Source organism: Ursus arctos, unplaced genomic scaffold (assembly GCF_023065955.2).
Source record: "Ursus arctos isolate Adak ecotype North America unplaced genomic scaffold, UrsArc2.0 scaffold_33, whole genome shotgun sequence".
Lineage (NCBI taxonomy): Eukaryota > Metazoa > Chordata > Mammalia > Carnivora > Ursidae > Ursus > Ursus arctos.
In genome coordinates this window covers 3,293,406-3,308,196 of record NW_026623019.1, presented here as the reverse complement: position 1 = coordinate 3,308,196, position 14,791 = coordinate 3,293,406, and the positions used below count along the sequence as shown (strand labels likewise).

The following is a 14,791-nucleotide window of genomic DNA, read 5'->3' as shown; positions in this document are numbered from 1 at the left end:
TTATTTGATCCCAGAATGCTGGGATCATGACCTGAGCCAAAGGCAGATGCTTAATGACTGAGCCACCCAGGTGCCCCCCAAAGTGATTTTTACCAATATTTACTCCCAACAGCATTAAATCAGAGTTCCTATTGCCCTCTACCTTCACCAACACTTTGGCTGTGTAATGCTTTTAAAGCTGTGTTTTTAATTTGTGTTTGCTTGAGGATTAATTATGTTGTGTTCCTTTTCATGTCTATTAGCCAATTGGATGTCCTCTTTCTAGAAGTATCTGAATCTTTTGCCTGCTTTTTGTACTTGGGTCACTTACCTTTTTCTTCTGCCATTTTGTGCTTTATACATGCAGGACTTCTATTTCAGGCATTTTTCTCCCACTCTTTCACGTGCATATTCATTCTCTTAATGATGTCTTTTGATGAATGGAAGTTTTTAATTTTAATGAAGTCTGGTGTTTTCCTAAGTCTTTGGAGAAATCTTTTAAAAATTTTGTGTATACCAAAGTCCTGAAGATATTTTTGGTTTTCATTTAGAAGTTTGATTGTCTTTTCACATTTAGGTTATAATTTATCATGAAGTGTGTGTGTGTGTGTGTGTGTCTGTCTGTCTGTCTGTCTGTCTGGTATGAAGGGTCAAGAGTTGTTTTTTCTCACATGAACATTCAGTGATCTCAGCCCCATTTATCAGAATGTCCATCTGGTCTCACTCCCGCAGTGCCATCATTGTCATAAATCAAGTGGGTCTTTTTGGACTTTCTATTTTGTTCCATTGGTCTTTTTCTCTATCTTTGAGGTTGTATTACATTTTCTTAATTATAGTAGCTTTATAATAACATCTTCCTATTTTAGTATAAATTCTCCAGCTCTTCCTTCTGCAAGAGGCATTGAAAATGCCCTTTGCATTCTCAGCTTGTCATTTTCCAAAAGCACTGGGATTTTGATTGGAACCATATTGACTATTAATTTGGAGAGAGTTTACATCTTTCCATATGAAGTCTTCTAACACACGAGCATGGTGCATCCCTCCATTTATTTAGTTCTTTAATTTATCTCAGAAGATTTTGTAGGTGGGGCACCTGGGTGGCTCAGTCGTTAAGCATCTGCCTTAGGCTCAGGGCGTGATCCCAGCGTTATGGGATCGAGCACCACACCAGGCTTCTCCTCTAGGAGCCTGCTTCTTCCTCTCCCACTCCCCCTGCTTGTGTTCCCTCTCTCGCTGGCTGTCTCTCTGTCAAATGAATAAATAAAATCTTTAAAAAAAAAAAAAAAAGATTTTGTAGGTTTTTGTGTCAAGACCTTATTTATCTTTTGTTAGAATTATTTCTTGGCTCCTTGATTTTTGAATGTTATTGGAAGTGGTATCTTTTTAAAATTTCACAAGTTTCTTTTGCTAGTATATATGAAGACAGTTGATTTTTGTTTATTGAACTTGTATTCATCAGTGTTATTAAATCCACTTGTTTTCATGATTTCTAAATTCTTTTGGCTATTCCTCTTGTATATAATTAAGTCATCTGCTAAATATGACAGTTTTATTTTTTCCCTTCTGATCCGTGTAATTTAAATTTCTTTTCTTATTATACCGACTAGTATATGTTACTGTCTTTAGTAATTGACCTGTAAAGGTGATGTTAGTTACAGTTATTTTATAATTACTCTTTATCAGATTCAAAAATACTGTCTTTCTTCCTAGTTTGCTATGAACTTTTAATTAAGAAAGACTGTTGATTAGATAGGACACCAAAAGCACATGTGATTAAAAGATTGATAAATTGAACTTCACTGAAGTTAAAACTCAAAAAAAAAAAAAAGATCAAGAAAGTGAAAAGATAAGCCACAGATACAGATGGGGAGAAAATATTTGTGAATCATATTTCTGAGAAAAGACTTGTATCTAAGATATTACTCTTACGACTCAATAAGATGACAAATTGTCCAGTAAAAAAAAATGAGCAAAAAGATTTGAAATGACATTTCACCTAGGACCTGTACGAATGGCTAATGAGCACATGAAGATCCTTAACCTCATTAGTCATTATGGAAATGCACATTTAAAACTCTAATAGATACCATTTCACTCCCATAAGATGCTATTAAAAAATGGCAGACTGGTGTTGGTGGCCATGCAAGGGCGACAGGGACCCTTAGGTGTTGCTGATAGGAACATAAAGTGGTGCAGCCAATATGGAAAAACAGTGACAGTAGGTTTTTTGTTGTGGTTGTTGTTAAATAGAAATTTACAGTATGACCCAGCTGTTGCGCTCCTGTGTGTCTACTCAAGACAAATAAAAACACTTGTCCATACAAAAACTTGCGTGTGAATGTTCGTAGTAGTATTTTTCATAATAGTCAAAAAATGGAAACAGGCCAGATGTCTATCAGTGGATGAATGGATGAGCAAAATGTGTCTCTGTCCCTACAGTGGAATACTATTTGATAATAAAAAGAAGAAAGTACTGATTCATTCTTATGACATGGGTAAACCTGAAAAACACTGTGTTTGCTATGTGGAAGGACACAGAAGACTCTGTTGTATGAGCTTATTTATACAAAATGTCCAGAGAAGGCACAGTTTTACGAAAAAAAGGGGTTACCTGGGGATGAAGGTGGGAGCAGGGAGTGACTGCAGGTGAGTGTGAGGGATCTTTTTATGATAATGGAAATGTTCTAAAATTGTGTGGTGTGGTGATGGTTGTACAACTCTGTAAGTTTACTTAAAGTTACTGAGTTGTATACTTAAAATGACTGAATTTTACTTTAGTTAAATTCTACCTCACGATGTTAAAGGATGAGTTGAATTTTAACTACTTTTTCTGTGCCTACTGAAAATTTATATGATTTTCACTTCTGTGCCGTTAATTTTATAAATTTAAATACTTAATATTATTATTTTTTTTTAAGATTATTTATTTATTTATTTATTTATTTATTTATTTGACAGAGATAGCCAGCGAGAGAGGGGACACAAGCAGGGGGAGTGGGAGAGGAAGAAGCAGGCTCCTAGCGGAGGAGCCTGATGTGGGGCTTGATCCCAGAATGCTAGGATAACGCCCTGAGCTGAAGGCAGACGCTTAACGACTGCGCCACCCAGGCGCCCCCAAATACTTAATATTAAACCAGTCTTGAATCTTAGACTAATGTAACTTGGTCTTGATATATTGTATTTTATTTATGTTACCGCTCTGTATGATTTACGAATATTTTGTTTAGGATTTTTTGAGACTGTGTTTATGAGAAAGATTAGCCTGTCATGTGTTTTTTCCTTAAAATGTTCTTAATCAAGTTTTTGTTTTGCAATTCTCCATGTAAGTGTAAGATTGATGTTAAATTTTATTTTTAAGATTTTATTTTTTAAAGTAATCTCTGTACTCAATATGGGACTCGAACTGACAACCCTGAGAGCAAGAGTTGCATGCTCTATCCACTGAGCCAACCAGGCGCCCCCAATTTTTTTTTGGTTAAGATTTTGTTTATTTACTTGTCAGAGAGAGAGAGCGAGCACAGGCAGGGGGAGGGGCAGAGGGAGAAGCAGCGTCCCTGGAGCCCTATGCGGGACTCCATCCCAGGACCCTGGGATCATAAACTGAGCTAAAGGTAGACCTCAACCAACTGAGCCACCCAGGTGTCCCTCCCCCCCCCGCCCCAGTTTTTTTTCATTATATGTTTGGAAGAATTACTGTTGGAGCCACATGGGCATATAGTTTCCTTTGTAGGAAAGTTTTAAATTAACATATTCAGTTTCTTTCATATGTATTTGTGTTTTCAGATTTTCTCTTTGTCAGTTTTAATAAGTTGCATTTTTCTTGAAATGTGTCCATTTCATGTCCTTTTCAAATGTATAGGGCCACGGTTGTTAATAATATTCTTTTCTTGTTTTAATCTATAGTATTATCCTCCTTTTCATTCTTGCTATTGGGATTTGTGCTGCCTTTGGTTTTTCTGTGATTAGTCTTGCTAAAGCCTATCATTTGTTTGAATATTTTTTCAAATAAGCAATTTTTGTGATGTTTTCTATCTTTTTAAAAAAATTTGCTCCGGGTTTTACTCTTTCTTCTACTTTGGGAGTTAATTTTTTTCTATCTCTTCTTTCTTGGTAGGAATACTTAATAAGGATATTTGCTTGCTTGCTTTGTTGGTTACTGTCAGAGTTTTGTTAGACTCCACTGTGATTGTAGATCTGTCAGTTTTTCTTTTTGGTTCATCAGTTTTATATATTTTGGGGCTGTCTTATTTTATATATGCCAGTTTAGAATACCTTGACTTTTAGTGGAACATCATATTTATTATTATAAAATGACCCTCTAGCTTGGGTGATTATTGTTTGCCTGAGATCTCCTTTGTCAGATATGGGATAACTTCACAAGTTTCTTTTTGTTTAGTGTTTGTGTGGTTTTTACCCTTTTACTGTAGCTGTTCTGTGCCCTTATCTTTACAGCAGCTCTCATAAGCAGTATTTTAAACTCTGCTCTCATAGTCTGCTGCCTAAGGAATTCCCTGTGATGTCTCTTTTGGTGTGGGCCTGTTGGTGACAAGCCATGTGTGTACGTGTGTAGAAAGTCTTCATTTCACCATCATTTTAGAAGGATGGGTTTGCTTAATTTTAAATTCTAGATGGGTAGTTGCTTTCTTTCCCCAGTTTAGCTGTCATCCACTTTCTGTTGAGAAGTCGGCTGTCAGTCTTACTCTTTTTGGCAGCTTCTGATTTTTCTTTTTTTTTTTTTTTTTTGTCCTTTCTTTTTAGCACTTGGTCTTCATATGGTTTTCTTTGTGTTTACCCTGTTTTATATTTAACCTTTAGAGGTCCCAAACAAAAGCCTATCGTGTTCCTCTTTGGCAAGCCCTGAGCTCCAATTTTTTTCCCACTTCTGTGAGACTGTTTAGAAACTTCCATTTGCCTTGATGTTCTCATATATTTGACTATCATAGTTGTCCTCCGTTATCCCCAAACTAGCTGTCTTATGTTTTGTTATCTAGGGTTTCGTGAAAGAATTGGTCTGATAATAAGCACTTCCATTAGAGTGGGCAGTGAAAGTCCACATAATTTTCTTTTCTTTTTTAAGGTAAGCGGTATCACAGTGTTACTGTAGCTGATGGGAATGGTTCTCTAAAGAGGAATACTACTGATGATACCAGCCAGGAAAGGGATAATTGCTAGAGTGGTGGCCCTGAAGAGAGAAGAAGGAGTGGAACTTAGTGCACGAATTGGCTTTGGTTGTGAGTTAGTTTATCCGTAGTAGTAGGAGGGGGGCAGAGTGTAAGAGTTTAATCCTCGTAGGTAGGTAGATTTGGTGGTTGGTGTCGGTGAAATTTTTCTTATGAATGCATCTGTTTTCTTAGTAAGTCGGTGTCAGGTTTGGGTAGGAGGTTTGAGGTTTAAGGAGAGAGAGGAGTTAGGAAATGGTCTGTAGATGAATTTGAGGGTGAACGGAGTAGGATTGCCTGGCATCACAAAGGCTCGCTCACCTGAAGTGAGTGGTTATGGACGTGGGGGATTTAAAAAGTGAAAGAAGCATGCCAGACCTCCAATTGAACTGTAATATTATCAAATAAATTTATAATCTGGAGGGATAGAGGTGAAACTCTACTTTTAGATTCTGAATGTTCAAGATAGCAGGGTATGTTTCTAAAAAAACAAAAAGGGTATTAAATTTTTTGAAGTGTAGTCTCAAGGTCACAAATGTTTAACATCCCATGAAAAAAGGTAATTATTTCTAAAATAAACCATGAATCCCATGAAAGTCTCACATAGTTGTGTGGGTTAGGACCACACTTAGGGCCAGACCCCATCTTCCACCTCTGCTGGGCCTGGTGTGCATGAATGGGCTGCACACATCCAGAGCAAACCTGGATTCCCCTGAGCTCCAGCATGGCTTCTAGCACCTAGTCTCTTGAACCTGGGTGTGGACTGTGGCTGTCAGTGGATGTCAGTGAAAGCCCGCTTTGGAGCACTAGTTGATGTGGCAGAGGGCACCCTCATGCTGTGGCCCACGCTGAGGTTGGAGGTGGTGAGGGATCCCATGATGCAGTTACCCGGGGCTCCTTCAGGACCACCTCATGCAGAGGCTCTGTGTGTCCCATCTGCTTTCTTATCTGTGTTGCTGTGGTTCCTCTTTCATCTGTTCGCCTCCCCAACATGGCACCGCATTTAGCTGCTTTTATAAATCAGCATGTATTAGCCATCATGCACTAAGCAATATTTTATATTTTCAGTTTAAATTGCATTCTCAGGGTTGAACAGTTTTTCTTTTAACAAGTATATCCAAGTGACTTAGAATTTTTTTGGCCCTAAAAATATTTTTTATGGAAAAAATTAATTATGAAGACATATATCAGGCATTCAGAAATGTTCAAAGATTAATATATTGAGTACCCATCACTTAACTTAAGCAATGCTGTGTCACAAATAAGATTGAAGTTCTCTGTGACCATTGCCAGTCACATCTCTTTCCCTTCTCGCACAGGTCACCGCCAGTTGAATTTGGTATTTATCATTTCCGTGCATTTTTTATATCCCTAAATAGCTTTCTTTTACTATTTATTTATTTATTTATTTATTTATTTATTTATTTATTTAGTAAGCTGTATGCTCAGTGTGGGGCTTGAACTCACAACCCTGAGATCAAAAGTCACATTCTCTACTGACTGAGCCAGCCAGCTGCCCCCTAAATATCATTCTTTTAAAAAAAAGTTATGTAAATGGTTATTATCCTGTGTATGTTTCTGTAAATAGAATAATATACTGTTATTAAATATATAATACATATTAATATGTTATATTGGGGTATAATAAATGTACATAGTTATATGTTCTTCAACATTTAGATTTTTCCATATTTATACTTTGATTCCTTTATTTTCATGAACATGTAATAGTCTGTTGTATAAATATATCTTTATTATATTAAAAATTCTTCTGTTGGATATTTAGGTTATTTCTGATTTTTTTGCATTTTATATATGTTGCATTGAATGCTACTGCACCTAGTCCTTGGGCATGTGTTGGAGGTTTTCTAGGGTATATAGAGCTCAGAACTGATGGATTGCAGGGTATGTGCTCTGTCAGTTGGAGTTCTCAGTGCCCACAGGAAGCGTGTGGGCTCAGATGCCCCAGCCTTGGCTGGCACTTGCTACCGTGTCTAGTCCCGATTACTTTATCATGGACTCGTAAGAGAGTAAGTAGCTGAGTGTGTACCTTCTACGCTGTAAATTTACTTTGTTTTGTATGTGTTCGTTTAAACGGGAGCCTTTTCTCATACAGTTTAATTTTATTAAGAAGAATGCCTTTGTTGAGCCTCAGAGTAGGTGATCCCTTAAGAATTTTTTTCTGCTCCAAATTGATGATTCTGTGATAAGCTCATAATGACGAAATTGTCAGTTTGCTCGTATGTTAAATCTGCAGCCCCCAAGGCGGGTGTCCATGGAGTCCGACTGATTTTCAGTGATTTGCCCTTTTCACTGGGTTGACATTTGCACTGATGGGCGAAAGCAGTGTTGGTCCAACTGCCAGCATCTCTGCAGGAGCCAAGGAAGTGGCGTCAGTCTTTGGTCATTTATGTTAATATGAATGGGTTCATTTGTATTATTACATTGATGAATAAATATTTTAAAAATTTAATAGTTTTAGTTTTTAATAGAGTAACTATTGGTAGATATAGTTTAGAGTAAATCTCTTCCTCGAAGAGTGTAAAGGGGTCCAGAGACAGCAGAGTTAGAGAACCACTGCTTTAGGCACATGGTAGCTGTATGAGCAGACGTTTTATTCTTCCTCCTGCTGGTCTTTGAGAAGGAAAACTTAAGTAATATAATTCCTTTAATGGATAAATTCAGTTGATATTCAAGGTACATATGAATCTTAAGTAAAATTTTAATTCATTGCCTTAAAATCTTGTTTATAACTAGATTATATTTGTAAATAAAATACTTTGCAGGTGCTGACCTTAAGGAGAGAGTGAAAATGAATCCCAGTGAAGTTGGTCCTTTTGTCTCCAAAATAAGAGCAGTGATTAATGAGATCGGTAAGCTCGTTTAAACTCCTTTTAGCATGCTGAAGCTGACCTTAAATGTCAGATTTAGAAAGTTGCACACTGTCCTTATATATAAGCTTTGGCTAAAGGACTTATGTAATTAGGTAATCAGGATCTGTAACTGGTTGCTGTGGAGTGAAATGTAATACATTTAATTTGAAAAACTGTGAAAAATATTTTATAATTAAAGATGGCCTTTATGTGGCCACTCCTTTATGTAATGACATGGCATATGAAGGTAGTTATTAGCAAACAAGGAGAATATCTCCCAGATAATTGCATACACACATACTTATAGATTCGGCATTGTTTTGTTGTCTGTATAAATAGGATCATACTATTTCCTTAGAGTTACAGACTTCTGGGTAATATTTATGTCTCAGGACATATCAGCTTACTTTATTATTAATACTTTTTAACATGTTGCGGTGTAGTCATCCACAGCATTGTCTTATCCAAAATTTTAAATTACTTCATTAATGTGCAGGGATTTTTTTTCCATTTTTGTTATTTATAATAAAACAATGAGTATCTTTGTATCAAGTCTTTCAGAGCATTAGTACGTGTACTTACAGGATAGATTCCTGAGCATGGAATTGCAGTTCTAGGTATCGTGTGTTCATTTTACATTTTAATCATTTTTACCAGGTTATATTCCAAGAAGATTGTAATAATTACAGTTCCCATCAATTACGTGACAGTACTTGTTTCCTCATATTTTTGCCAGCATTGAATGTTCCTGCTTTTTAAGTTTGCCAAAGTTAAAAAAAAAAGACAACTTAGCATTTTATTTTATTTTAATTAATTAATTTATTTTTTGACATCTTAGCATTTACATTTGCTTTTCCCCAGATGCTGTGTGATGTTTTCACATTAGACTTGCATCTCCCCTTCTGCAGATTGCATTTTTCACATCCTTCCTCCTCTTCTCTGTAGCATTATTTAATTAACAACTGCTTATTTATTAAAAAGCCACTTTGTAGTAGTCTTTCGTTGTTAAATGTAGGGCAGATACTGTCTCCTAATGTGCCACCCTAATTCAGTTCCAGTATTTAGATTGAAAACTTGTAGTATCTTGAGGGTATGAGGTTCCCTTCATTATTCTTTTTTTCTCCTTGAAGATTTTCTTTGGTAATTCCGACACATCAGTTCTTCCAAATGAATTTGCAATTACTAGTTTTTAAAGCAAGGAGGAAAAATACTGTCACGGGACTGTGACTGGAATTTCTCTAAATCTTATTTAGAAAGAATTCACATTTTCGTGATATTGGATCTTTCCATCCGTGATGTGTATGGGTTTCATTCCGTCTGCGCGCGCGCACGGGGGTGGGGGGCGTCATCCCTTTTTTAATGTCCTTCAAGAAAGTTTTCTTCCCATTTGCCTTGCTTGGTCTTCCATCTTTTTTCCCAGCTCAGTTTATGCTTGTTATTTATTCCTTTGAATGGGATCTTTTTCTCCTATTTCTGTTGAAGTCTGGTTATTGTATTTCTGTAGGAAAGTTACTAAGTTTTAAGTGCTTATTTTGTATAACACCAACTTGATAATTACTTTTATTAGCTGTTGTTATATCTCAGTTAATTTTCTTGTGTTTTCCAGGTGAAAATTCATTATCTATAAATGATGCTATTTTTATTTTTGCTTTTCCCAGCATTTTAGTCTTACACATTTTTCATCTTTTATATTGGCTAAGCCCTTCGATACAATATTCTGTTGTTGGAGTGTGTTCATCCCTATCTTCCTTATCTTTATTTGACTTTGATGAATGCTTTTAATATTTTGCCAGTAATTATCAAGTTCAGGGAGTTTTCTTCTGTTTCAGCTTATTAGGAATTTGTTACTGTTTTTTATTCAGGAATACGTGTTAAAGTTTGTCAAATGCTTTTTTGATGTATGTCAGTATTTATACAGTTGACCCTTGAACAACGTGGGGGTTAGGGCTGCTGACCCCCACACGGTTGAAAATCTGTGTATTACTTTTAACTCCCCCAAGACTTAACTACAGAAACCTGTTGACCAGAAGCCTTACTGATAATAGAAACAGTTGATTAACACGTATCTTATATGTCATATGTATTATATAGTATATTCTTTCAATAAAGTAGTAATATTTTAATAATATTTCTAATATTAACATAATAATCTTAGAATAAAGTAAGCTAGAGAAAATAAAATGTTATCGAGGAAATCATAAGGAAAATACATTACAGTACTGTCCTATATGTATTGAAAAAAATCTATATATAAAATGGACCTGCACAGTTCAAACCTATGTTGTTCAAGGGCCAACTGTAATTGGTATATATTAGAATTTATCTCATTTATCTTTTAGTATACTAAATTGTATTAATGGAATTATTAATGCTGTGCTGGTTTTGTGTTACTGCAATAAACCATACCTGGTCATTGTGGTTAGTGGTTATAGTGGTTTTTAATATAAACTGCTGAATTCAATTTTTATGTTTTGCTATAATCATAAATGAATTAATCTTCTTGTTCTTTTTTTGTGTGTTACCCTTTTCTGGTTTTGTATCAAGGTTGTACAACTTCATAGAATGAGGTGAAAAGCTTTCTGTTTTGTTTCCTGTGCTATACAGGGAAGTCATCTGTTATTTCAAAGTTTAGTAGAATTTGACCATGTAACATTTTTGGGGGTCTTGTGTGGTTTTGTTATTGTTTACTTGTTTTTTGTTTGTTTTTTAGAGTTAAGTTTTAGAATATATTTGTTTTGATTTCTGGAATGGTCGTTGTCACCTTTCTACCTTTTTTAAATCCCGTGCTGCTATTTCTAGTGGCTCTCCTTTGCTTCTCTCTTCAGCTTCCGCCTCATGGTCAGCTCGGATGTCCCCTGAGGCAGAGCATGGACTTGGTTTCCATATTGGTTAGAGAGCATGATCTTGGAAGTAGAAGTTGATGTTGTCTTTAACTTTATATGTATGGTGGGAGGAGTGGCTGAGACTGGTCCAGTTGTAAACATCACCTTGATGTTTCTTCCAAGCCTCTTTTCATTTTATTGATTTTGAAATTAGAATTTTTCTGGGACTTCTAAAATGAAGAACTGTTTCTATTTTTGCAGTGGCATTTTGTTTTCAGTGTTTGTAGCTGTAACAGTTCTCTCTGGATCCTAATCCAGTCTACTTTTTTCTGTCCCACAGGTTCCCCAATTTTAGTTAATGATACTTTTTATTACAACATTACAGTGGACATAGAATTTTTAAGTTGTGTTTTGTGGTGACTTACTGAGATTATGAGGGGTGGATAGAATCTAAGTGTCTTGATCTAATCTATTCATTTACTATATTAAACCAGGGCAGGCAAACTTTTTCTTGAAGAGACAGATAATATCTTAGGCTACTCAACTTTTTTTTTTTTTTTAAAGACTATTTTCCTAGAGCACTTTTAGGGTCACATCAAAATTGAGGGGACGGTATAAAGGTTTCTCTTACACTCCCTGTCACCACATACGCACAGCCTCCCCTGTTAGCAACATCCTCCACTAGAGTGGGGGATTTATTACAGCTGATGAATCTCCATTGATAAATCACAATCATCCAGAGCTCATGGTGTACATTAGGGTTCACTCTTGGTGGCGTACATTCTGTGGATTTGGATAAATATATAATGACATTTACCCATCATTATAGTGTCATACAGAGTGTTTTCGGTGCCCTAAAAATGATCTGTGCTCAGCCTGTTCTCCCCTCTCTCCTCTCTGGCAGCCTGTTTTTACTGTCTCTCTAGTTTTCCATTTCCTGAGTGTCATATAGTTAGAATCAGATAGTCCGTAGCCTTTTCAGATTGGCTTCTTTCACTTAGTAAGACACATGAAAGTTTTCTCCCTTTTTATGCCTCGATATCTTATGTGTTTCTAGAGTTGTTATGTGTTTCTGGTGCTGAATAATGCTGCATTGTTTGGGTGGACCACAGTTTATTTATCTATTTACCCACTGAAGGATATCCGGGTTGCTTCCAAGTTTTGACAATTATGAATAAAGCTGCTAGAAAATCTATGTGTAGGTTTTTGTGTGGACGCAGGTTTTCAACGCTTTTGGGAAAATACCAAGGAGCATAATTGCTGGATCATATGGCAAGAGTGTTTAGTTATGTAAAAAACCCTGCCTAACTCTCTTCCAGAGTAACTGTGCTATTTTGCATTCTCACCAGCAGTTAATGAGAGTTTCTGTAGCCGCACATCTTTGTCAGCATTCGATATCAGTGTTCCAGATTTTAGCTGTTCTAATAGGTGTGTAGTGGTATCTTGTTTTAATTTGTTCATTTTTGTGATGACATATGATGTGGAGCATCTTCTCATATGCTTATTTCCTATCTGTATACCCATGCTAAGGTGTCTGTTGAGACTTGGCCCAGTTTTTAATTGAGTTGTTTGTATTTCTTGTTGAGTTTAAGAATTCTTTGTATATGTTAGATAACAGTTCTTTATCAAATATCAGAAAATTCTGTGAATATTTTCTCTCAGTTTGTAGCTTTCTTCGTAATCTTCTCATTCTCTTGATGTTATCTTTTGTAATACGTTTTTCATTTTAGTAAAGTCCAGTCTGTTGTTTCTTTCATGGGTACGTTCTTGGTGTTGTATGTACAAACTTGTTGGTCGTCTAGGTCATCGCCTAGGTCATCGAGGTTTCCTCTGTTGTCTTCTAGGAGTTTTATGGTTTTGTGCTTCCAGTTAGATCTGTGATCCATTTTGAGTTAATTTTTGTGAAGGGAGTAATGTTGTGTGTAGGTTCCTGGTTTTGCTTGAGAATGTTACTGTTTCAGTACCATTTGTTGAAAAGACTATCTGTGCTCCATTGTATTGCCTTTTTCTCTTCGTCAGAGATCAGTTGATTTATGGGAGTCTGTTTCTAGGCTCTCTGTTTTATTCCTTGGTCCATTTGTCTGTTCTTTTGCCAGTAACCATGCTGTCTTGATTACTGCAGCTTTATAGTGAGTCTAGACATTGGGTAGTGTCAGTGCCACAACTTTGTTCTTCTCCTTTAGTATTGTATTGGCTATTCTGGGTCTTTTGTCTCTAGTTTGGTGATAGCCACAAAATAACTTGCAGGGATTTTGATTAGGATTGCATTGAATCTATACATCAAATTAGGAAGAACTCACATCTTGACAATACTGAGTCTTCCTATCCACGAACATGGACTGTCTCTCCATTTATTCAGTTCTTTGATTTCATGCATTAGTTTTATAGCTTTTCTCATATAGATCTTGTACATATTTTGTTGGGTTTATATCTAAGTATTTTATTTTGAGGGATGTTAATGTAAGTGGTATTGTGTTTCTAATTTATGGAACATAAGAAATAGGGAGATCGGTAGGAGAAGGAAGGGAAGAATGAAGGGGGGCTAAACAGAAGGGGGAATGATCCATGAGAGACTGTGGACTCTGGGCAACAAACTGAGGGCTTCAGAGGGGAGGGGGGTAGGGGATTGGGATAGGTTGGTGATGGGTATTAAGGAGGGCACATATTGCATGGTGCTCTGGGTGTTATATGCAAAAAATGAATCATGGAACACTACGTCAGAAACTAAGGATATACCATATGGTGACTAACATAACATAATAAAAATGAGTATTCAAAAAAACAAAATTCCATTTGTTCATTGTTGGTATGTGGAAAAATGATTGACTTTTGTATATTTATCCTGTGTCTTGCAACCTTGGTATAATTGTGTATTTGTTCCAGAAGGCTTTTTGTTAATTCTTTCATGAATCTTCTGCATTGTAGACACTCATGTCATTTGCAAGCAAAGACAATTTGATGTCTTCTTTCTCAATCTGTATTACCTTTTATTTCCTTTTTTCTTTAATTACATTTGCAAAGATTTTTTCGTATGATGTTGAAAAGAACTAGTGAGAGGAGACATCCTTGCCTCGTACTAGGTGCTCAACTTTGACAGATAGTGCTGAAGCAGCTACAGACAAAATGTCAACAAATATGTGTTTCTCTGTTCCAGTAGAACTGTATGCACTGTGAAATTTAAATTTTAAATAGTTTCCATGTGTTATGAAACAGTATATTTAATTTGTTTCCTTATTTTCAGCTGTTTAAAAATATAGAAAACATATTAGCTGACAGGTTTTGCTAAAAACAAGCACTGTGTCTGACAGACACCTTGTGTTTCAGAGTCCATAAGGGGGTACTGATGTCTCCTCCCTCCCTCCCTTCTTTCCGTCCATCCATTCATCCATCTCAGATGTCGCCTATCTTCTTTATTTTTCCTGTTTTTTGGAATTCTAGTCTTCCACTCTTTTTCTTTTCTTTCTTTTTTTTTTTATCTTAAGGAATCTACTGATTTCCAGTTCTGATTTGGACAGCTTGCTTCATGTTTGGCTCAGGCCTTTTTGCATTTTGGAGATTTAAAGGTTTTAAGGTCTTTGTATCCTTTGCTAGGGAGTTTAAAATATTCACGGAGCAGGAATGGAGCATAAGTCTTACAAATGAGTTGGAGGGTGGAGAGTGGAGACCAGAGTAAGAAAAACAAACAAAACAAAAAAGTAAAGTTCATCAAACCCTAACAAAATGTTAAGAAGATAAAAGGGGTACCCCCTTATGGACTCTGAGAAACAAACTGAGGGCCTCAGAGGGGAGGGGGGTGGGGGAATGGGATAGGCTGGTGATGGGTAGTAAGGAGGGCACGTATTGCAGGTGCACTGGGTGTTATACGCAACTAATGAATCATCGAACTTTACATCAGAAACCGGGGATGTACTGTATGGTGACTAACATAATATAATAAAAAACATAAAAAAAAAGGGGG

The 14,791-nt window shown here is 36.2% G+C and overlaps 1 protein-coding gene across 8 annotated transcripts in view; it reads left to right on the top strand.

Annotated features, from left to right (window-relative positions):
- The window catches only part of AUH (AU RNA binding methylglutaconyl-CoA hydratase), a 343,374-nt gene that overhangs the window by 32,245 nt on the left and 296,338 nt on the right, over positions 1-14,791 (top strand). For 5 of the 8 annotated variants that reach the window (XM_057305615.1, XM_044391260.3, XM_026519201.4 and 2 more), the window contains one exon: positions 7,925-8,011. The exons of the other annotated variants lie outside the window; for them this stretch is intronic. In XM_057305615.1, the coding sequence (XP_057161598.1) occupies positions 7,925-8,011 (87 nt within the window). The remainder of the gene's footprint in view (positions 1-7,924; positions 8,012-14,791) is intronic. 8 annotated transcript variants of the gene reach the window in all.